The 22608-nt window shown below is 55.3% G+C and overlaps 1 protein-coding gene across 11 annotated transcripts in view; it reads right to left on the bottom strand.

The window, feature by feature from the left end:
* Positions 1 to 6486: 6486 nt before the first annotated feature.
* The window catches only part of TMEM63C (transmembrane protein 63C), a 78162-nt gene continuing 62040 nt past the window's right edge, over positions 6487 to 22608 (bottom strand). For 8 of the 11 annotated variants that reach the window (XM_073349277.1, XM_073349275.1, XM_073349270.1 and 5 more), the window contains 16 exons: positions 21429 to 21537; positions 20819 to 20892; positions 20256 to 20336; positions 19500 to 19620; positions 17912 to 18045; positions 17243 to 17365; positions 16697 to 16850; positions 16009 to 16115; positions 14752 to 14838; positions 12943 to 13008; positions 12400 to 12562; positions 10340 to 10445; positions 9727 to 9894; positions 9118 to 9233; positions 8583 to 8654; positions 6487 to 8228 (listed from right to left, as the gene is read on the bottom strand). In XM_073349277.1, coding sequence (XP_073205378.1) covers positions 8016 to 8228; positions 8583 to 8654; positions 9118 to 9233; positions 9727 to 9894; positions 10340 to 10445; positions 12400 to 12562; positions 12943 to 13008; positions 14752 to 14838; positions 16009 to 16115; positions 16697 to 16850; positions 17243 to 17365; positions 17912 to 18045; positions 19500 to 19620; positions 20256 to 20336; positions 20819 to 20892; positions 21429 to 21537 — 1894 coding nt within the window. In that variant the 3' untranslated portion in view covers positions 6487 to 8015. The remainder of the gene's footprint in view (positions 8229 to 8582; positions 8655 to 9117; positions 9234 to 9726; positions 9895 to 10339; positions 10446 to 12399; positions 12563 to 12942; positions 13009 to 14751; positions 14839 to 16008; positions 16116 to 16696; positions 16851 to 17242; positions 17366 to 17911; positions 18046 to 19499; positions 19621 to 20255; positions 20337 to 20818; positions 20893 to 21428; positions 21538 to 22608) is intronic. The other 3 variants (XM_073349279.1, XM_073349280.1, XM_073349278.1) reach the window with 2 other exon arrangements.

Here is a 22608-nt window from a genome sequence, read left to right as displayed (position 1 = left end):
TGGTAACTCTCAGTGGGATCATAGGGTAATGGCTTGTAGAAAGTGGTGTTGGAGAGCTGCCGAGCAGCCTCTTGTTCATATTCCGACCTATTCATGATGACAACAGCACCTCCTTTGTCAGCCTTTTTGATTATGATGTCAGAGTTGTTTCTGAGGCTGTGGATGGCATTGTGTTCTGCACAGCTGAGATTATGGGGCAAGTGATGCTGCTTTTCCACAATTTCAGCCCGTGGACGTCGGCGGAAGCACTCTATGTAGAAGTCCAGTCTGCTGTTTCGACCTTCAGGAGGAGTCCACCTAGAATCCTTCTTTTTGTAATGTTGGTAGGGAGGCCTCTGTGGATTAGTATGTTGTTCAGAGGTATTTTGGAAATATTCCTTGAGTCGGAGACGTCAATAGTGTTCTTGACGGCTTGTAGTCCATCTTTGTGTGGAATGTTGGTGTAGAGGGTTTCTACATCCATAGTTTGTGTGTGTGTGTTTTGGGGTGGGGGGTGAGAAAACCTGGATTTGTGCTGGAAATGGCCCAACTTGCTTTTCATACACATTGTAAGGAGAATGGTCACTTTGGATGGGCTATTACCAGCAGGAGAGTGAGTTTGTGGGGGGGGGGGGCGGAGGGTGAGAAAACCTGGATTTGTGCTGGAAATGGCCCAACTTGATTATCATACACATTGTAAGGAGAGTGATCACTTTAGATAAGCTATTACCAGCAGGAGAGTGGGGTGGGAGGAGGTATTGTTTCATGGTCTCTGTGTATATAATGTCTTCTGCAGTTTCCATAGTATGCATCCGATGAAGTGAGCTGTAGCTCACGAAAGCTTATGCTCAAATAAATTGGTTAGTCTCTAAGGTGCCACAAGTCCTCCTTTTCTTTTTGTAATGAGTGTGACTCCACAGCAACCGCAAGAGGTGTGTTAATTTCTTATTTCCTCTCACCACGGTCCCAGGGGAGGGATGAGACAATCAGGGACTGTCACCAACTTCCATGCTTCCCACTTGTGGTTTGCAAGCCGTTCATCCTGGTGACTTCTCCTTCCCGCATCTGTTTTTCCTTTGGCAGGGGAACCCCAAGAGCTTCATTCTCATAATATCCACTACCTCACCTGCCCAAACAGTTCCTGATTCTACCTGTCCCCACCTGTCACTCATGTCCTATCTGCCATTCCAGAAAATCTTCCCCAAAGCCACGTCTACTTTCTCATTGTGATGGGGTCACTTGCATCAGATCCTCACACTACCACCAGGCTTTCCTTGCCCTATATGCATCTTCTCATATGACTTTCTGTACCACAGTTACCCCCTTCCCCCCAAACTGTCCCCCAGGCCATATCTGTCTTCTGTCTGGTGTGCCAGACCTCCTTTCCTACACCCGCTTCATGGCTGGCCATGCACTCTACCTGTATCCACAATTGCCAACTTTCACATGGTAAATAAACACCCCAACTTTCACAAAAAGCCAAAACTCAAGCTAATCCCATTTCAAAACAAGCCAATCCCTAAGAACCCCAACACTCTATTTGACTAGATCCCCCCGGCGTGCAGTCTGGGACTGTGGTGGGCCCCCTGTGCACCCCTGGCTCTCTCCCCCTTGCCCGTCCCCCCTTGCCCCTGCTTGCCGGGAGCTAACAAAAAAAAAAAAAAAGCTACAAGCCAAAAACTAGCCCACAAGCAACTCACAAACCAATTAAGCCAAAAATAAGCCCAATTTCTGCATTTTTTCCATGGGTTTGGCATGTCTGCCTGTATCCTGATGGTTGTGAGCTCCACCAGCCTTCCTCCTCCATGAGATTTGCTCCTGAGAATGCCCATGCAATGGGCAGAGTGGGGCACTAACAAGTTCATGGGCTAGATGCACAGCTGCTGTGTGTGAAGTCACTGGAGTTCTTCACCCCCTCATCTGTACAGCCTGGTTCTCGAGTCAAAGCTGCTCCCCAGTCTCCATTGCTGGAGGCTCAGGGTAATTTGTCTCTATCCTGCCTGCTTTTTATTAAAATCAGGATGACAGGAGAAGCAGGAGCTCTGATTTCCATGGTAACAGTACTGTGAGCCTGCCAGGGCAGATGGCTGCCTGCAGCAGCACAGAGTTCACCGGGTAACCCCTTCCCACCACCTGAGCAAGCGTGGTGAGGAGTCCCAAGGAGAGCGGTGCTGGATGAGCATTAGCATGTATAGTGCTGCAGCAGCAGCCAGAGGCCCCTGTGTGCTGGGCCCTGTGCACCCTCAGTGCTTTGGGGCACAGGAGGGCTCTTACTAGATAAGATGGGATGGAAAGGCAAGAAGCCAGAAACCCCTTTGCCTGCCACATTCAACACTCCGCTCCAAGCTGTCTCTGAATGGTAGCCCCGTTAAGGGGGAAAGGCTGCCTGGCCAGGAGAGCCTGAGGGGAGATAAATGTATTAAAACCTCTCAGGCTATTTTGACTCCTCTACGTGGTGGTGCTGGGGGTGGGAGGGGGCTTAATTTTCACTTTTCTACTGTCATTTCAAAAGCAGAGGCGCAGGGGCCTGTACACCTAACATCAGGCCCCTGGTGTGATGCTCACGCAGCCCCGTCGCCTCCTGCAGCCCTGCGGGAAAGCTGCCCTCCCAGCAGGCGATGCTGTGGGGCCTGCTCTGCCAGCTGTTGCTCCCCTCTGCTGGATCGCAGACAGATGAGCAGCTGGTGAGTGGAGGAGGTGGCTCTGGCGGAGAAGGAGGTGCACGCTGGGAAGCAAAATAGGGTGGGGAAGGGAGCGCGCACAAGTGTACCCACACAGGTGTGGGAGCAAGGCTGGTTCCAGCCAGCAGAGGGCAGAGGCTGGCTCTCAAACCAGCTTCCAGGACCCAGTATTACACAGAGCCCACTGCAGGCTGCATTGCCTAAGGTTTCCCTTTGCATCCAGTTAGGCTGCTGCCTTCAGCCTTGTGCTAACTGCAGCAGTGGCTGTGCTGGGCTCCAGGTCCCAGGCTGTATCTGTATGGGTCGCAGACTGAGCAGGTGCTGGGCCAGGGGGCAGCACCGAGCAGCAGATCTTCCCTGCAGCCCTGCTCTGACCGGAAATGGGAATGTGCCTAGCTGTCGGAAATGGCACTATTCTATACACCTTGTTTTGTCTCTCCTCCTCCCCTAGTCTGTCCATTTCCCCTCCCCACTCCCCATGCATGTCTTTTTCACCATGGCCCCTCTCACCCATGTTTTTACTCCATCCTGGTTCCTCTTTCTCCCCGAATGCCCAGTCACCCCTCCTCTCCTGAAGTGCATGGGAAGGGTGTGCCCAGGGAGTGCTTCCAGTTTGACATAGGGGTAGAAGATCAGGCAAAGTGGGGAACTTTCCTCTCCTCTGGCTGGAGCAGCACAGCAGATCTGTGGAGCCCACAGCAGGGTACTTCCACCCCTGGGTTTGGAACCAGCTGGGATGTGCCCATATACTGCACGGGTACCTCTCTTCAGCTACTGTATTGGTCTCCAGACTCTCAGCTGTCATGAAAAGAAAAAGTCTCTAGCTGCTTTGTGATGAAAACTTCAAAAATATGAATGGAGGGGCCCCAAAGTGGAGGTGAGTCGGCTGAGCACTTGGACCAATAGCTTTGAGAGGTGGGAACTGCTCCATTGAGCTAGATGCCCACCCAGTGTTGATAATTTAAATGTCACCACTTAATTCTCCACTGTCCTTCCTGTAACAAAAGAGAAGAGAGTGTCACAGATTGGCACAATTTACTTTAGGGAATGGTTCTTTTTGGTGCCTCAAGTCGGTGGTATTTGGGAGATAGCACTGTGCCCCGCACATGCATCGCCCCCCGAAAAAGGGGGGTGGGGGCCTTCCATTCCACTGGGCTCCTGGGGCTTAGCACAAGCCCCAGGAGCCCAGTGTAGCTGAATGGCAACTTTGTCTTATTTTGAACATATGCACAATCGACTGTGAGCAGCTTCTTCTGGTGGCTTCCCAGGACAAGTCCCTACCCAGATTGGATCTTTACCTGGACCTGTCCCACACTCTGGGACATTCAGTATATTACAGAAAGGACCCAAATAGTCCAATTGAGGTCTTTCCTATGGAGATCACATTCCAACCACTTGCAGCCTGAGTATGAGTCTGAGGGAACAGGTGCTGGGTCAGTCCAGTCTGCAGCCCAGATGGGAGTCCGTGAGCAGAATCAGTTTATTTGACATGATGGAACTGTGTCACGCAGTGCTGGGCCAGATAGGCTGCCAGGAAGGGGAGCTATTTTCCTGAGCACCTCATCTCTATTAGAGGGCAGTAAATTAGACCAAGGGGGAGGAGCCATGTCTTCTTGCAGTGAGTACCCCATAGCACTCACTGCTGTAAGAGGCCAGAGAGCAAATGTAAGCCCTGGATTTAAAAATGGGCTGGGTTGTTTATGCACAGTAACAGCAACCCTGTGTGGATGCCCCCAGAGCCGATGTCCTTCACATCACACCTCCCTGCCTTTCCTGCTGCTTAGGTGAGTGTGGTGCAGTGTAAACAGGTGCCATTAACTGCAGGCCAGGGCTGGGCGAAGTCATTTTATTCAAGGCACGGTCATAGCAATAAATAACAAGAAAGGTACAGAACTCTGGCACATTCCTATAGTGTGACAGCCAAGGGAAAGTCAGACAAGGAGCCAGAGCTCCTCAAGGACACCGTGCCACTCACAGGCACTTTGCTTCCATACCAGAGAAACAGCAAAAGAGAGAGAGAGGCGTTGAGGTTAGTTGATCAGGTGCTGATAGCATCAAACTGTCTCCAACAGGAGAGGCAGCATAAGGAACAATCCACCTTCCCCCAGAACTGGGCCAGACCAACCGGGGGATGGTGACAGCACAGAGTGAGGTTAGACAGGGGCACAGTGGGATGGGGTGGCCAGGGAGTAGCTGGCTGGGGTGAGGTGGGTGGAGCTGTGCAGACACCACTGGGTGCACAGGGATGTATGAGGTGAGGAATGGATGTGGGTGTATGGGCAAAGGGACAGATGAGTGTTTGGCTGACTGGCTGCTGGGGGTGAGGGTTATGATGGGATCTCAGACACCAACAGTGCTCCAAGCACTGAGCACAGGAGGGGTTTGTGATGTGGCCATGTGCACGCAGACAATGGGAAGGTGACCCATCACACCAGCATCTCTGCTTTTAGAGCTCATTTCCCCCTGCCCCCCTCCAATTTTGCCATCCTAAGTCCCATTCTTGGGAGTTGCTTCCCCTGGCCTCAGTGCTACTATGACTTTTCACTGCCGCTGTCCCATGCTACCCATCAGAATGCTCCGTCTGGCACCCGTGGGCATGACTGAGGGCTAATGTGATGCAGTAGTGGTGCCTGGGCCACAGTACATAAGCCTGGGAGGCTGGAGCCTGGCCCTGAGGAGCTGAGCCCCCCACCCCCACTCCCCTCAAGGGCGCAGACAGGCTGCCCGGCTTACCGTACCCACCTTGTGCTCACTGGAGAACAGTTCTTAGAGGCTAAGCACCAAACGCTCCCCCTCCTGCCTGTCCCCTGTGCTCTCTCTCTCACACACACACACAAACCACGGCCCTTCTAACCACACTAAGGGGGGGAACCAGGCCCACTCGCTTTTGCTTGGATCCTCATTTGTGCACCAGCATCATCCCCACAGCCAGCCCGGCTCTGGGCATGGGGAGTGGTAACTGTCCTGCCTGTGGGGCCGGAGCCCAGTTCCTGCGAGAGGGTTGTGGCATCATGGCTGCCTTGAGGGCAGTAGGGGAGCCAACATATTTTTTTAATCTCACACCCTTTGTTTTACATTCACGGTTTTATTTGTTGGCTGCGGTGATGGATGGGACTCTGTAATGCGCTCAGAGGGCAGCTCACATACCTCCCTCCCTCCCTCCCGCCACCCGGCAACTTGAGGCAAGTTGCTGGCAGGGCTGAACGGAGCCTGCAGCCGCACAGCTCAGAGAAGGTTGAGCTATGTACCTACCAGGCTCGGCTGTCGCGTCAGCCTGGGGGAACTCTGTGCCACTGTGTGCGCGCAGCATTCATGTCCCCAGCTGATTTGTTTTTGCTTCCCTGCAGAAAAATGACTTTTTGAGGGGGAAGCAAAGGGAAGTCACAAGCCATTACACTTGTGTGCACGCGTACACACACACACGCACGCCCCACCCCCCCCAGCAGCGCAGGCGCACTGGTTCAGCTGATAGTCCCAAGCCGCCTCAGCCCCCTGCCACCTCTGCTGGCTGCAGGATGCTCTGCACCCCCCCCCGTTCCTGCCACCATCATTCCTCAGCCATAGGGGGTGTGGAAGGGGGGGGGGTCACTGTACTTGGTGCTGCTCCCTAGTCTGCCTAACCCCTGTGCATCTGCCCCAGGACCCCCCCCCCCCCCGAGAAGCCCACACCCATACTCCCACCCTGCAGAGCCTCACCCCCTGCAGCTGGAGCTTCCCTGCATCCAGACTCCCTGCTGAGACCCCCCCAATATAGACTCCCCCACCCCTGCAGCCAGCCCATCCCCCCACTGCACTCAAACCCCCACCCTGATGAGCCCCCGCCCCCGGTATCTAGACCACCCTGATGAGCCCTCAGCACCTGGCCCTTGCCCTGCACTTGGAACCCCTCCACCCCAAAACGAGCCCCTGTGCATCCAGATTTCCCCATTCCCACCTGCCCCCCACCACATCCGGATCCCTCACTGAGCCACCTGCAACCATATTGCCCCCGTTTTACTGCAGGGCCAGCCGAAACAAGCTTTCATGAGGCTGCTCCATGTGTTCTCCAGTCCAGGCGATGGGGGCAAAGGTTTTCCCGCCCAGAGATTTCCCAGAAGGGTTCCCCAAAGGTGCTTGTTCAATCACATGCATAAGCCACTGCATGTATAGAGCCCCCCACTACTCCTAGCTGCCTCTTTACTTAAGCCCTTGGAGACTACATGCATCGCCGGAGGTCATGCCCAAAGAGCCGGCAGTCTGCAATATGGTGCTGTACAAAGCGTTAATGCTTCAGGGCACACGATTCTCCTTTCGCTGCCTGTTATTTCATCCTAGCCTCAGCACTCTCCCCCTGGTGCCCACCATATCTCTCTCTCTCCCTTACCCTGTGCTATGGGGAACCAGGTGACAGGCTCTGTATCTGACACTGAACCAAGGTGCAAGGAGCCCCAAAGACAGACAACGTTCACACACATAGCCACAAGCAGACATGGGGGGAAGGAACAGACGACACTCAGGCCTGGCGCTGGGGCCCAGTTAAAAGGGCAACTCCCCTGTCTTGCTCCTTGGGGCAGCGAGTGAGCGCACCACAAAGCTATGGGTTTGGCATCTGCACTTGAGTCTGGCTGGCTCCTGTGGCAGCCAAGGAGCTGCAGGCCTTTGCGTCTGCATTGGACACGTTCATCGGTGCTCTCTGGGCATTTTCCCTTGGCAGCAGGAGAACAAGCCCGTTCCCCATGCCCACCTCCCAATCTCCCCAAATATGTTGATAAAAAAGGTTCACAGCCACGTCTGCCCTGGCGCAATGGGTCTGTGCACCCCCAGCCCCAGTGTCTGGGGGCCACTCGCTCTACTACACCCCTCCTTTCCAAAGAGATGCTGAACCAGAGGGAAAGGTGGGGAAAGCAACGACGGGTGTCTGAGGTCTGTTGCGACTGACCCTGACTCCAGGAGAGGGGAAAGCCAGGAGATGGCAGGCAGGCTACTTAGCATGAGATGAATTAGCCATCGGCTCCAGTTGCTCAGAGCTGGAGCACAGGATGGAAGCAGGAGGCCTCCTGGGGTCTCTCCCTCAGTTCAGTTCTGTCTCCACCACTGCACCCTAGACCCCAGTATTATCTGTGTGCATGAGCAGGAGGCCACCGCCCCAGCACTGGGGCTTGGGCTCTCGGAGGCCAGGAAAGCCGCTGCTCCTTCAGCAGGGTTGGTTCTGGTCCAGTTAGCGGCACTGGACCCTCGCCAGGGCCTGAGAGCTGGCGGCAGGGTCCACATGGCAGATCAGGAAGCTTGGGGCCTAAAAGATGGAGTTTCCTCCCCGTTCTCAATACTTGATGTCGGTGTTTCTGTCCAGCTGGTGTTGCCACTGCGGGAGGCTGCTCAGTGGTAATGGACCTGGTCCTCCAGTATGGGCCCGGTTCTGAATTCGCCCTCCACAGTCTCCAGCTCCGTTTCAAAGCTCTGCAGGCCACCCTCCTCGCTGTTCTCCACCGGCTCCAGCCGGTTGCCCATTGTGCCGTAGGACTGGTGAGCTGGGGAGGCAGCCGGCGTCAGGCTCAGCTCCGGCTCCTGCAGCACCGTGGCCACGAACATCTGGGGCACAAAGCAGACAATGGGCTAGAGGCGAGGATCAGAAAGAGACACCGCTCCCACTCAGAATCCAGGCTGGACGAAAGGCGGGATTTGATTGGCCAATGAGGTTGGGGCGTGTGAGTGTATTACCCTCATTCACAAGAGCTGTGCACCAGGAGATGCGTGGCTATGGCGGGGTAGAGGCACGTCTGGGTCACCGTGAGAGTCTCAGTGCAGTGCTCCTGGTCTCAGGCATTAGTGGTTGGTTGCGTCAGAGTGTTTTGACGCTGCATGAAGCTGACTCCCGAAGCGAGGTGTCTGGTGCGTGAGGCCAGGGAGGGGGTGGGAGGCAGGCGGGGGAGCGGATATACTCACATTTGAGTTAGGGGTTGAGGAGATGCTGCTTCTTTCTGTGTCGTTGAAGGTGCCTTCTGACTGCTCGGACATCTGCCGGAAGATGGGGGGAGAAGATGAAGCAGTCCGGGAGGGAGGCAGCAGCTCCCCAAAGTGGTGGGGGCAAACCCCAGGAACACACCCTCATACAGCCCTTTGAGACCATGGGGTTGGAGAGGGAGGGGATCACATTTGCAGCCACTGAGAGCTAGGATTAACTGAGCTGACCACGCCCATCAGAGATACCTGCCCAGAGATGGACCCACAGCTGGTTTTACAGCTCACAGAGATGGCTAACTGCAGCACAGACACACCCAAAGCTGGTGATGGTGAATGGACAGAGGGGGGATGCTCTGCGCAGCACCAGGGGAGTCAGCCCTGTGTCTGCTCCAGACGCAACTAAATCGTCAGGCATCTCAGTACATATGGACCCCCTGAGAGGCAAGACACAGACAAACAGGACAAAGAGACGATGAGTCAGATCCTGGGACCAAAGTGGCTGCTTTCCCTCTCTCACCTGGTAGCTGGAGGGCTTCCTTGGCTGTAGCTTCTTCAGACACAGGCCAAAGAAAGAGAAGAGGATGCAGGATAGAAGAACCACGAAGGTAAAGAGGGTGATGGGACGGATGGGACCTAGAGCAGAGAAAAACAGCCAGCCAGCATGGGAGTCTGCATCAGAGTCCACCAGCTTCACTTCCTACCAGCCACAAGAGCTTCTGAGTACCAGCCGAGATCTCCCCCACATCTGCCTGAGCCCCTCCACCCTGAGTACCAGCCAATATCGCTCCCACCTCTGGCTAAGGCCCCCCCTAAGTACTAGCTGAGATCTCCCCCACTCTGAGTAGCAGCCAAGATCTCCCCACATCTGACTGAGTACCCCCCACAAGTACCAGCCAAGGTCTCCCCCACATCTGGCTGAGCCCTCCCCCCACACGGTGAGTTCCGTCGAGATCTCCCCAACATTACCCTTTCCCCATTTATTTTCTCCCTGTCCGCCCCATTCCCCCTCCTCCTGTTCCTGACGAGAAGGCGATGGTCACTAGCTGGCTGCTTGTCCCCTAGAGAAGTGAGCCCTGATACAGATAAGGTCTAGGCTGGAGGAGTCCCTGCCCTGAGTCCACCCTACCTAGACGCAAGACAGAGAAGAAGAGCAGCCAAAACATGCAGAGGATGGGCGCCACCACCACCTGGCTGACGGCCGCCGAGTGGATGCGCTGGTTCAGCTTGGTGGGGATGTACACGTAGTAAATGTTGTAGCGATCGACCATGTGCTTCAGCAGCATGTAGAGCAAACCTGGGCCAGGAGGATGAAGGAGGATCAGGACAGGTGCCACCACTGGACAAACGGGGGTGAAGCGAGAGCACCACGGCTAGGAGAGGGGATGAGGGACTGGGCCAAGGAGAACAGTCCATGGAATTGATGCCAGTGATGAAGTTTTGGGCCAAGGGATTTGGCAGCTGATCCCTGCTCACTTCTCTGTACCAGGGCTGGTTCCCCAGTCGCTGCATGACAGTGTGTGTGTGGGGGCGGGGGCGGGGGGGGTGTTTCAGCAGGAGGCCAATGAGACCAGACAGAGCTGCCTTCTGATGATCAGCTCACCTCCCAAGGAAGCAAACAGACTCTCCTGGGAACATGGGTGTGGGTGAGGCAGCTTCCAGCCCCGGGGCCAGGCCCAGAGGAGATGGTGAGACAGCTGAGGGCCGGGCTCGAAGCTCACAGGACTGGTACATCCACTCACCAAAGGGAACGATGATGGGGCAGGTGATGCTGTAGGTCATGACGACAGCAAAGATGCAGCACGTCCAGGCGTACTCCAGCCCAAACTGGAACTCATAGGCTTGGCTCTGAGGCACAATCAACAGCCCAGTTACCCTGCTGCCTCCAGCCTGGTACTACCGTGTGTGTTACCACACTGGCTGGAGGCCTCAACTGAGATCGGGGCCCCTCCCACTAGGCACTGCACATACGCATGGTGGAGACAGCTCCTCTCCTAGAGAGCTCGCACTCTGCATGGACAGACGGAAGGCAGAGAAAGGATGTATTGCCCCCACATCACAGATGGGAAACTGAGGCACCGAGAGATGACAGGCCTTGTCCCAGTTCACCCACAGAGTCTGTGGCAGAGCCAGGAACTGACCCCAGATCTCCCAGCCCATTGCCTTCCCTCAACCCCACGCTCCCCAGCATCTCTTCCAGGGCCTGGCAGCAACTCCTAGTCCTTTATGCTTCCTTTCTTCCTGTGTAAGCCACCCAGGCACCATGACGCAGCCATTGCCTGCTGACCATGGAAGGGATTCTCCTTCAGAGCCGGGCGCTGCTGCTCTTCACACAGCCAGTGGGGTCACTACTGAGCAACATGATGTACTCCCTTGCCGCGGTGGCTTCCCAGACCTGCACCGATTGCTTCCTCTGCACAGCTTACCCCTGCCAGCCACAGAGGGACTGGAACCAAAGCCAAGCGTCCTGCAGCAGCCTCCAGCAACAAGCCTGTCCCCAGCACTGGGACCAGAGCTAGAGTTGCCAACTTTTGAATCTCACAAAACCTAACACCTTAGCCCTGCCCCTTCCCTGAGGCCCCGCCTCCTTCCCTGCCCCTTCTCCAGGGCCCTGCTCCCCTGCTCGCTACATTCTCCCTCCCTCAGTGGCTCACTCTCTCCCCGCTCACTCATTTTCACTGGGCTGGGGCAGGGGGTTGGGGTGCAGGAGGGGGTGAGGGCTCTAACAGGGGGTGCAGGCTCTGAGGTGCGGCCAGAAATGAGGGGTACAGGGTGTGGGAGGAGGCTTCCTGCTGGGGCACAGGGTTGGTGTGTGGGCTCTGGCTGAGGGTGTGAGCTCTGGGGTGGGGCCGGGGATGAGGGGGTTTGGGGTGCAGGAGTGGGGGGTCCAGGCTGAGGGGTGGGGCAGAGAGGTTCAGGGTGTGGGAGGGGGCTCTGGACTGGAGCAGGGGATTGGGGTGGAGAAGGGGGTGAGGGTATGGGAGGGGGCTGCGGGGTAGGGGGTTGGAGTTCAGGGGGGTGAGGGTTCCATCTGGGAGTGCAGGCTCTGGGGTGGGGCTGGGGATGAGGGGTTTGGGGTGCAGGAGGAGAATCTGGGTTTGGGAGGGCTCAGGGATGGGGCAGGGGGTTGGGGTGCGGGCTTACCTCCGGCAGCTCCCCGTCAGTAGTGCAATGGAGGGACTAAGGCGGGCTTCCTGTTTGTCCTGGCACCACGCTGTGCCCTGGAAGCGGTCAGCAAGTCCGACTCCTAGGTGGAGGTGCGGCAGGCAGCTCTGTGTGCTGCTCTCGCCCACAGGCACCACCCCCGCAGCTCCCACAGGCCGCGGTTCCCAGCCAATGGGGGTGTGGAGCCGTTGCTCGGGGCAAGGGCAGTGTGCAGAGCCCCATGGCCTCCCTGCCTAGGAGGCGGACCTACTGATTGCTTCCGGGGCGCAGCATGGAGCCAGGACAGGTAGGGACTAGCCTGCCTTAGCACCGCAGCATTGCCGACCAGACTTTTAATGGCCTGGTCGACGGTGCTGACCACAGCCGCCAAGGTCCCTTTTCGACTTGGTGTTCTGGTCGAAAACTGGATACCTGGTCACTCTAACCAGAGCCCCACCTCCTGGAGCAGCCCTAGGCCACGGGTCTCTCCCCAGAGGCATTGGGACCAGAGCCCCACCCTCCTGAGTATAAGACGTTGAGTTTCTGGCCAGGACAGTGGAGACAGGCTCTGGTGGGTCTGAGAGCCCAGGAGGGGTGTGGCAGCTGGGCAACATGTGGGTGCAGGTGTGCAAGGAGTGCAAGGAGTGGAGCCACGTACCCGCTTGATGTGGAGCCGCTCTGGCTCCGACTTGGCAAAGCAGAGGCGGGCTGCGTAGACGATGAGGCTGGGGATGCGCAGCAGCTCCATGGCTGTCCCGATCAGGCTGGACGTGATGACGTAGTTGACAAAAAAAGCGCCGTTATCAGGGAGGAAAACACACCTGCCCCCGGAAACAACAAGGAGGGAAGAGAATGAGATGTGCCCCAAGCAGATGGCCAGAGAAGAGCTGTGCCAGGCTGGTGGCTGCAGGACTCATGCCCGAATCACTCCAAGCTGCTGCGCAGCAGTGCAGGGGGTGACAGCTGCAGGATTGCTGGGTCCATGAGCTTGCAGCCCCTTCTGCTCAGGGGATTGCTCAGAAATGGGGTCCAAAACTTGGGGCATCCACAACACTGCAACCAAAACACTGACAGTGCAAAATGCAATTCCTCTGCCCCCATACACACTCAGCTGTGCATGCAGCTCCCCCTAATCGACACGTGTACGCACATCCCCACACAAACACGGCTCCACACATGTTCAGGGCCCGCCAGTACTCACTGGAACTTGATATTTGCCTCATCCAAGAAGTGAATGTCAAAGAGCCAGTGGAAGAAAAGATCTAAACTGGATAAGAGAAGGGAGAACAGGAGCTGGTTAGACGTGTGTTATACAGACAAGAGAGAATATCCAGGGCATATAGGCAAGAGTCTCTTTCTCTCTCTCTCTCTGTCTCTTGCATGCACACGCATGTACGCACATGCAGAGAGCAGGGAAAAGTCTTGCAGCACACCTTGCCCCCACCCATCTCTGGATTTCCCTTTGGCACGGGGCCTGACCTTGGTGTGGAACGTGCTCAGCCTGTTTTGTTCTGGCATTGTGTGAATAATAACACTAATGATAATAACCAAGGCTGGTCTGGGAAGGAACAGCTGGTCCACATGGCGCAAATGCTGGAAAACACTGTTCTCTCAAAGGTGGCAATTACTGAAGGACCTGGTTACAAGACCTGGAAGTCGCCACAGAAAGGGTTAAACCTACAAAGGAGCCGTGCCAAAATCTTACTGGAGTGGCTGCTGCTCCTGCAGAGCCCTCTTGGCTTGATGCTTTGGTCTGTTTGCACATCTCCAGCTGAGCAAAGGGCCACTAACTGCTTGGCAATTGCCCCAGCATAGCCAGAATCCATAGGTGGCATAAACCCATTGGCATCAGGGATATGACTGAAGGATCTCGATGCTCTGACTAGTCCCAGCTGCTTGAACAACCCCTTGATGCCACAGGCAGCTGAGGGCAAGTTAGGTCAGCCCCACGGCTTCTTTAAGTTGTGCTGGAAACCAAACTGGATCCCAGCCGGCTCTAGAATAAGGAAACCCCAAAGGTGATTAAAACCACCTTTGCCCCAACCCCAGGATCCAGAATTGATCACAGCTTGGCTAGACCTGAGAACAAGGCTCACATATACACCTGGCTAAGGAGTTCCTTTGCAGATCAGCTGAACAAGAGAGGGGTTAATACCCAGGGTCACTTGATCTAGCTCATACTCAGGAAGGAGGGGGCTGTGCAGCTGGGGGTCCTTGGGCTGAGGGGCTCACCAGGGGAGAGTTTGGGGACAGGACAGTCCCGGGAACAGACAACAAACGTGCAGAGAGGGGAGGAGCAAGTGCTTTCTGGCTAAACGGCTGGCTAGTTGGGTCTCAGCAGGAGTCTCTGCAAATGCAATAGCCTCTGAGTAGCTGTACTGTTTTTGCCATTTCTGTTTGATACACACTATCAATCAATGGACCAGGAAATTCCCCAGAGGGAGATGGTCAGTTCTCTCTCAAAGACAAACGGGGCCATTCCACAGTCCCTAAAGCCATCGACTGGCGTTGGCCAAGGAGCAACAGCACAGAGAATGATAAATAACCAGCTATTAATCTGTAAGATATTTTTGCTCTTTAACGAGTTACTGCTCTCAGGGATGCTGTGCGGTGGCAGACTTTCAGAGGAGCTGGAACAATGATGCCCCCTGGAATACACATGGTTATTAAAGACATGATGGCACATTGCCCAAGAGTCAGGGAGTTAATCTTGGCATCCTGGTCAGTTGGGCCATGGGCAATTCCATGCTTTTTCCCTATTTTCCTATTATGTTTCAAATGGATTCCATACACTTTCTGCCATAACTGGTGTGTAGAATTGCTGAGTGCTAAGAGATGCTGTGTTCCATTTCAGAGGCGGCTGCATTTCAGTAGTGGGTGAAGTGATCCCTGCACACACAGTCTCTGCAAAATGCTTTGGGGTTGATCCCTCAGGATGAAGAGCTCCAGGGACATGGACATAATTCCCAGTCTGCCAGCAAATGAGGAGGGCTGTACACGTGGGTGGTACCTGGTCAGCCCCAGCGAGGGCAGGATGATCACCATGAACACCAGAAAGAAGTAACACTTGTGCATCGTGACCTGATTTTCATTCGACCTACAGAAAAAGGAAAAGATCTTTATACATTTTGGAGACAGAAGAGAAGCTGGAGGGAGAGATGCTTAGGGCTTGGGTCCAGTGCTGCACTGGGGAATCAGACTGTCCTCAAAGGGGATGCTGCTCTGTTGGAGCAGAGCGCTAACTGTTGGAGCAGAGCACTAACTGAGGAAGGTGGGGATTCTTTCCCTAAACTATGCAGAGGCCACGGTGGGGGAACAGGGTGTGGTGAAGCCATCTGGGGAGCCCCCCACCCCCCAAATCCCACTGTCTCTCTGTAATTCTCCCCATTTCCCATGACAGTATTTGCAGCTGGAAATCTGACTGTAGCTCACAAACGGCAATGGCCAGCTTTACCACTCACCCACGAGTCACGGTTGGATCATCAGCTCAGGACATTCAGTGCTGGAGACTGGAGGCACACGTTCTGTGCTCAGGGGGAGAAGATGTGGCACTCGCAGGGGATGCCAATGGAAGGAGCATGGCTGGGGACACTGGGTGGCTTGGGCCACCTGCAGGGGGTGCTGCTGAGTGGGGCATTGTGACGGGAGCGGAGGGGGAACGCAGCTGGCCAACCACAGCTGGATTGCTGCTTGAGGCCATGGGGAGGCATTAGTGCAGCCCGGGGGCAGGTTTAAAGCGAGGGGCATAGATAAAGGGAGAAGAGAGGGGACTACAGGACGTTCATCAAGTGGGGCAGCTTTGACCCCCCACCCTGGTAGCAGGTCATTTTTAAAAAGGTGGGCGCCTGCACCTCCATCCCCACAGGCACGGGAACGACTGCGCTGGGAGCCATTTGGCCTCACTTGTCCTGGAAATTCAGAGCCTGTTTGGAACAGAGCCGAGAGCACTGAAGCATTTGTGTGTGCAGACGCCAGGTGCCTGCTGACCAGCGGAGGCGGGAGCAAGCAGCATGGCACCTAGCACAGTGACCTGACTAGGGCAGACGAGGGCAGAGGCAGCCATCTCCCAGGGCACGGAACTGTCTCCTCAGGGAGGGACTGGACAGCGCCCTGCGGAACAGACTGCAGGGACCAATCCCTCCCTGACCCCTGCAGATGGACTAAATGGTACCTACTGGGGTTTTCATTCAGCTCCAGATCCTGAGTGATTCCGAGGGGGGAGGCAGGCCCCGGCGTGAAAGGTCAAAGTGTATAGGCTGTGAGTTACCTGGTCCAGTGTGACTCAAAGAAGGCGGAATAGTACACGACGAAGGGCAGGAACACAGAGAAGGCCCAGAGCAGCAGCGTGGGGAAGAACTGGGTGAGGACGGGATTCTGGGGAGGGGAGAGACCGGAGACAAGCTCAGGACCCTGCCTGGCTGGTGGGAGGCCCTTGGACACTCGCTCCACTACTGGAGGGGAGGAGAGGCTGAGGACAGAAGGCTTGACTGGGACAGAGAAAGCACCCAGGCCCCCGGCTACAGGTCACAGATTACTGGGGAGGAAGGGGCTGGATTAATGGCAGCTCTGGAGCAGCCCAGCACTTGGTGAAGTCTGTAATGGTGCCCCCCCCACCTCCATTGTTTTGGCACACTCACAAAGCTGCCCTGCCTCACTGGCTCCCTATGCCTCCCAGGCAGTGACCCCATACCCTGGGAGGGGCACACATAACCCCACACAGAGAGACAGGACCCGAGGATGCCTCCATCAGGGACATGTGGCTGCCAACCATGTGGGCTCTCCCTTTCTGCCTGCCAAGAAGACACCCATCCCACTCATGGAGAGTGCAGAGAAGAGGCATGCCCTGCTCTTCTCGGACAGCACACACCCGCCCCTCCTCAGGCAAGCTCGGAGATGGGTAACCTCCCAGGTGGGTCCCTGAGTCCAGCAGACAGAGCCCCACAGGAATCGGCTACCTTGAGGCTCTCCACCGGCCGCGTCACGTTGAACATGTCTATGGTGTTGACAACGATGGCAGGTGTGGTGAGGAAGAAGAGGAGGATGAAGAGGCAGAAATTGAGGAGCACAAATCGCACCCACCATGATGTGCCACGGACAGATAAATTCTCCCTATGAGAGAGTATCCAGCAGTTGGAGCACAGGGAAAGGCACAGCGGTGCAGGTGGCTGGGGTGTCCCTCTTGGTACCCGGCAGGGAAGGGGCTCTCCCCACTTCAGCAGCCTGACCCCCGGCTCTCATGCTCACTCTGCCCTATACCTCCCCCGCTGCCCCCCCCACGTAGACCCCATCCTTTCCGATTATTCCAGGGCTTCTGCTTTTGGGTTTCCTGCTATTAGTCCCCATCCCACCCCATCTCAACACAACTGTCCCCTGCACTGTCCAACCTGGAACTGGGGGCATCCCCAGGGACCAGGAGGACCAGCACAAGGTCTGGGAGAATTAAACCCTTGGATCCACCTCATGCCCTGGTGCCCCCTCCATCCAGCTGTGTGGGGATTTACCAGATGATGTCACTGGGGGCGGGGGCATAGCGGACGCCCCAGCTGTGGGACTTTACCACCGTGGTCACGGAGGATTGCTGTGGGTGCCTGCGGCAGTGGATGCGACTGTAATCCTTCAAAATCCTACAGGAGAGAGGAGAAGAGGAGACCTTGGCTCACGGGACAGATTCCTGCTCCCATATATGAGAAGAGCTGGGGGGAGCAGGGGGGAAGGGGTTCAGGATCTCTGCCACCCTAAACATTCTTCCCACAATCATAGGCTGTGGCCTTCTGCCAAACTCAGAGGTCATTTCCTCTGCTGATATGATGGGCAGAGTCCAAATGAGACTAAACAATCATTTGGGTTTAGCTTACTGAAAATCAGAGTCCATGCGGAACCATGGAAATACTCACAGCGCCCCTTGATGGCCTCAAAGCACCAGGGCCACTGACGGTGGGCACCCCTGCTGGCTCTGAAGCAGGAACGGACGAACCATTCTTGGTCCCAAACCCAGCAGGGGAAAGTGCTAGAGAAGCCGAAGCTGCTTGTTATTTTTATATTTACACCCCAGAGCTGTGTGAATTTCAGGTTCATTTCCCATGGGGAGGGGAAAGTTATTTTCAGGCTGCCTAGAGGGCCGTTCTAGCTAGCAGGGCCTCAGCCTGGCTCTCGTTGAGCCTGGCACTCACACTGCTGTCATCCTCTCATCCTGGAAAGTGACGAAGGCCATGTCAAGACGCTTGAGCGTAATGCGGTTGCGCTCAGCATTGAACTCATCGGTCAGTTTCTCCTCCAGCTCCCCATAGTACTGCTCAGCATCCACCTGCAGGGGAGAGGAAAGATCACTTTAAAAGGAGCTCTCCTCCCAGAGAGATGGGGACTCACCTCCCAGCAGACCACTGGAGATGAAATCTGGGGGCTGCCACATCAACACCTGGACTGGCAGTCATGGAGCAAACTACCAGTGGGAATGAGAGGAGCTGGTTTTGTATGTCCAGGCTCCTCCCTCACCCATGTGAGGGAAATAAGGATTCCAGGAGGGAGTTGGGGCCTGTGGTCCAAGCTAGGGCAGAAGATGCATTGATGCAGGATTTAAGGAGACAGTGTTTGGGAACATCCTAAAGCTGAAACTCCCACCACCATGAGTATGTTTAACCCCAGCATCACCCCTCGCTGGGATAAAGGACATTGACTGAGAGCATCTGGCCCCCACCTTGTCTACCTTCACCTTAAGAAACAGCAGCAGAACCAGGGGGCATTGAACCCTTAGATCACTACGGCCTCCTCCTTCAGATCACTCCTCTGGACTCACCCCAGGTGTGGTGCCTATGAGACACCAGCCAGTGAACGATGCAAGGGGCACAGAGGGAGAGCTGGCCCTTACACTGCGTAACTGTCAGGAAAGAACCTGAAAATGCACCTATGGATTTTAAACCTGACTCTATCTGATTGTATCCCTCTCCCAATGTCCTTCAGGTGTTCCCTGTCTCGTCAGGCCCGCCCCCTGAACGAAGCTGCTCTGTGTGGGCAGGTCTATGCTGGTGCACACAGGGGTCTGACAGTGAGGAGCAACTTGCAGGATCGGGGGCTTTGAGTGTCACAGCCTATGTTTTTCTGTGGGCACGTACAGCACCTAGCACAACGGGACCCTGATACTGATCGTGGCCTTTGTATACTGCAGGAAGAAATATTAAGAAACAGTGTTCAACAGCTGACAAATGCTAACCCAGGATGCACAGCTGCAGTGAGTCAGCCATGGCGGGGTGTGAAAGTGAGAGTAAGCGTGCGTCATTCCACTCTCTCCAGGAAGACACACTGCTTGCAAAAGAACAACACTAAGGTCTGTGTCAAGGAGACAGCTGTCTGCGTTGGAATAACAGCTGCAAGTGACAGTTTGTGCCCGTAGAGGGCAGTAGCAGGCGAGTGTTTCCTAAATGCACAATTCAGGTTCCGGTGAGCGCGCGTGCGTGCCTGGCTGCCAATTAAACCCGCTGATTCTGTGGGTCGTTTGTTGATCTGTGGAAACCTCCCTCTTGCCCTGAGAGTTCCCCTGGCCCATCTCAGCCAGTGTGAGATGCTGGGGCTCATTCTCCTGAGCCTCCATCCTCCAGTATGCATGGTGGGAAGGAGACTGGGGAACAGCACCGTTCAGTGGCTGTCACAGAAGCAGAGCAGTGGGGGGAGGGGAAGCTGTAAGAGAATCTCTGATCAGGTGCCTGGGGGTCGCTGGGGGCGAGTGTTATCCGGCCCCCCACCCCCACCCCTCCGATCTCCTACCTGCTCGAAGCCGCAGCTGCGGCAGCAGAAGATGCGGGCGCAAGGGTGAGTTTTGATCATGATTTTCCCCTCTTTCTGTGCCTTGGTGGTGAAGTAAAGTCGTCCCTTCATTGCCTTGCGCCTGCCAGGAATGGGACCGGAGAGGACACTTCATGAGGCCTCCCAGAAAAGAAAGCAGCTCCCCTAATTTGTTGGAAAGGAGCCTTTTTTCCATATACACCCAGATGCTCCCTTTGTCTTCCAGAACATGCCACCTACAGCACACCAGGCCAGAATACGCCATACGTACCATGGTGGACAGGGACAGAGGAGGAAGCCTGATATGCCCATCCTGCTGGGCACGCTCCTCCTGGCATGGGGGCCTGGTGCCATGCCAACACTAGGAGGGGACAGTGCTCACTAGCACTAGAGAGACCTAAGGTACCCCAGGCACAGCCTGCCAGACAGGCAAGGCCACCAGGAACCTCAAATAAAGAAGCCTCAAATGCCAAGGGAGGCCAAGGCATGAGATTTCTCCCCACCATCACCTGGGACTCCTGAGGCCATGCGGGCAATGTGGGGGTGCTCCCCCGGCTTATAGGACTGTTCTTTTACAGGGTAAAGTAGATCCAGGCAGGATGACGGCTCCGGAAAGCCTGCAGAGGCAGTGTGCATACAGACTCCTGAGTCCATCTGTGGGTGATGTGCAGGCATCACGGGATAGCTCCATGGGACTCCTAAGGAGTTCAAGGCACCAAGGCCCCAGGGCAGACTCACCTCTCTCCATCCAGCTTCATCAGCTTGCGAACATCAAAGCAGAACTGGACGTTGGTGACGGTACAGCTGGGATAGGCCTCGCTGGGGGGCACATATGCAGACAGACATGTGAGACTCTCCCCTCCAGGAGACTGAAGAGACTCAAACCACTCGCTTCTCCCAGCCCCACTGGCTCCTCATCCCCAGCTCCTCAAGGAAGGGAGAGCTGGGATTGCAGAGGGGGACAGCCTTCTATCCCCAGGCACTTACCAACCCCCAGGAGGTGAGTCTTCCTGGGCAATGTTGGATGAGAAGAGGAAGGATAACTGCATTTTCTATACCTGCCTTTGCCATGGCAGCCAGCAGGGGGCAGAACCACTGTCTTCATTATCTGAGACCTTTGGCTGCTGGCACCATCACCTGCTTTCCACACTGATGTTCCTCTAATGTTTTCGCCCTTCCTCCAGACCATGGGCATCCCGACCTGCCTCCCTCCAGTGAGTCATCAAGAATCAGCAGAACCAGGGGCAGGGAAGCTCATAGAGATGGGCACAGATCAAGCAGCTGCCTGCGGTTCTACTCACTGAAAATGCTTGATGAGAAGGGAGGAGTCTGTGATCTCCTTGGGAATCCGGGTGACCATCAGTGTCCGGGCGACCTGGGAGAGGAGAAGAAGAGCTGAGACAAAGGGATTGGGGAGCAAAACCATGCTCTGTCTGGCATTCACAATACTCCTGCCTCTGCAGCACCTCCCATTCTCCCTGGAAGGAAGGTCAGTATAATCTCTTCCATTGCACAGACGGACAAAAATGATGCACAGAGACTGGTACAAGATCATCCTGTGAATTGGTGGCAAAGCTGGGATAGAATCCAGGAGTCCTGATTCCCAGTCCCCAGCCAGCTCACTATAACCCCTTTAAGAGGTAGGAACAGAACCAGGAGTCCTGACTTCTAATTCCAGGCTCTAATTACTCAAGCATACACCCTCCCAGTGCTGGGAATAGCCTCTGACTCCCAGGCCCCTGCTGTAACCACTAGACCCTACCACCTCTTACACTGCTTGGATGTGGGTTGAGGTCAGTCCCTCGATAGCAGCACAAACAAGTTTCAACTTGATTGGGCAAAGGACAAGTAAAGTTGTGCAGGGTCCCCCCTTGGGTTGGGAGGGGCAGAAGAGGATTGGGGGCAGCTTACCTTCTCATCTTCCTTGTATTCGAGCTGGACAGAGTGATGAGCCATACAGAGGATGGTGATAATGAAATAGATGAGAGCGAAGATACTATGCAGCCACAGGAGACGGTCTCTGGCAAGAAAAAGGAACAGATCTGCATCCTAACAAAGCAGAACCCCTACTGGAGATCAGTCAAACCCACTGCAGTCCCGCCCTCCCCTCCACCTGGAGGGCAAGCTATCTGCCCATCACGGTGCAAACCAAAAGCACATAGCGTCCATGCTCATAGCTGCTGCAGTCCCAGCCTCTTCCAGCACAAGGTCCTGTAAGGAATGGGTGCAGGAGGGTGAGCTGCTGGAAGTTCAGTTATTGCAGTCCTAGCCTCTTCCATAGGGAGCACCAGAGGGAATGCTGCAGGAGCACTAGCTGAGCTGCTGGAGGAATGAGGCAGGAGAACTTGTAAACTCAAGCTGCTCCAGACCAAACCCATCCCAGCAGGAGGTGCTGTACTGAATGGGGTAGGAATGCTGGCTGGGGAGGTGCTAGCTCCAAGCTATGGCAGTTCCAGCAGGAGGTGCTATAGTGCATGGTGTAGGAGTGCTGGCTCCCATCTCTTCTTGGACAGCTGTCCATGTCTGGCCATCAGGTGCTCACACGTCTTTGCAGGGCATCAGACATGGGGATCATAGAATCATAGAATCATAGAATATCAGGGTTGGAAGGGACCCCAGAAGGTCATCTAGTCCAACCCCCTGCTCGAAGCAGGACCAATTCCCAGTTAAATCATCCCAGCCAGGGCTTTGTCAAGCCTGACCTTAAAAACCTCTAAGGAAGGAGATTCTACCACCTCCCTAGGTAACGCATTCCAGTGTTTCACCACCCTCTTAGTGAAAAAGTTTTTCCTAATATCCAATCTAAACCTCCCCCACTGCAACTTGAGACCATTACTCCTCGTTCTGTCATCTGCTACCATTGAGAACAGTCTAGAGCCATCCTCTTTGGAACCCCCTTTCAGGTAGTTGAAAGCAGCTATCAAATCCCCCCTCATTCTTCTCTTCTGCAGGCTAAACAATCCCAGCTCCCTCAGCCTCTCCTCATAACTCATGTGTTCCAGACCCCTAATCATTTTTGTTGCCCTTCGCTGGACTCTCTCCAATTTATCCACATCCTTCTTGAAGTGTGGGGCCCAAAACTGCACACAGT

This window comes from Lepidochelys kempii, chromosome 6 (genome assembly GCF_965140265.1).
Source record: "Lepidochelys kempii isolate rLepKem1 chromosome 6, rLepKem1.hap2, whole genome shotgun sequence".
NCBI classification, from domain to species: domain Eukaryota; kingdom Metazoa; phylum Chordata; order Testudines; family Cheloniidae; genus Lepidochelys; species Lepidochelys kempii.
The sequence above is the reverse complement of the archived record's forward strand: the minus strand, read 5'-3'. Positions and strand labels throughout refer to the sequence as shown.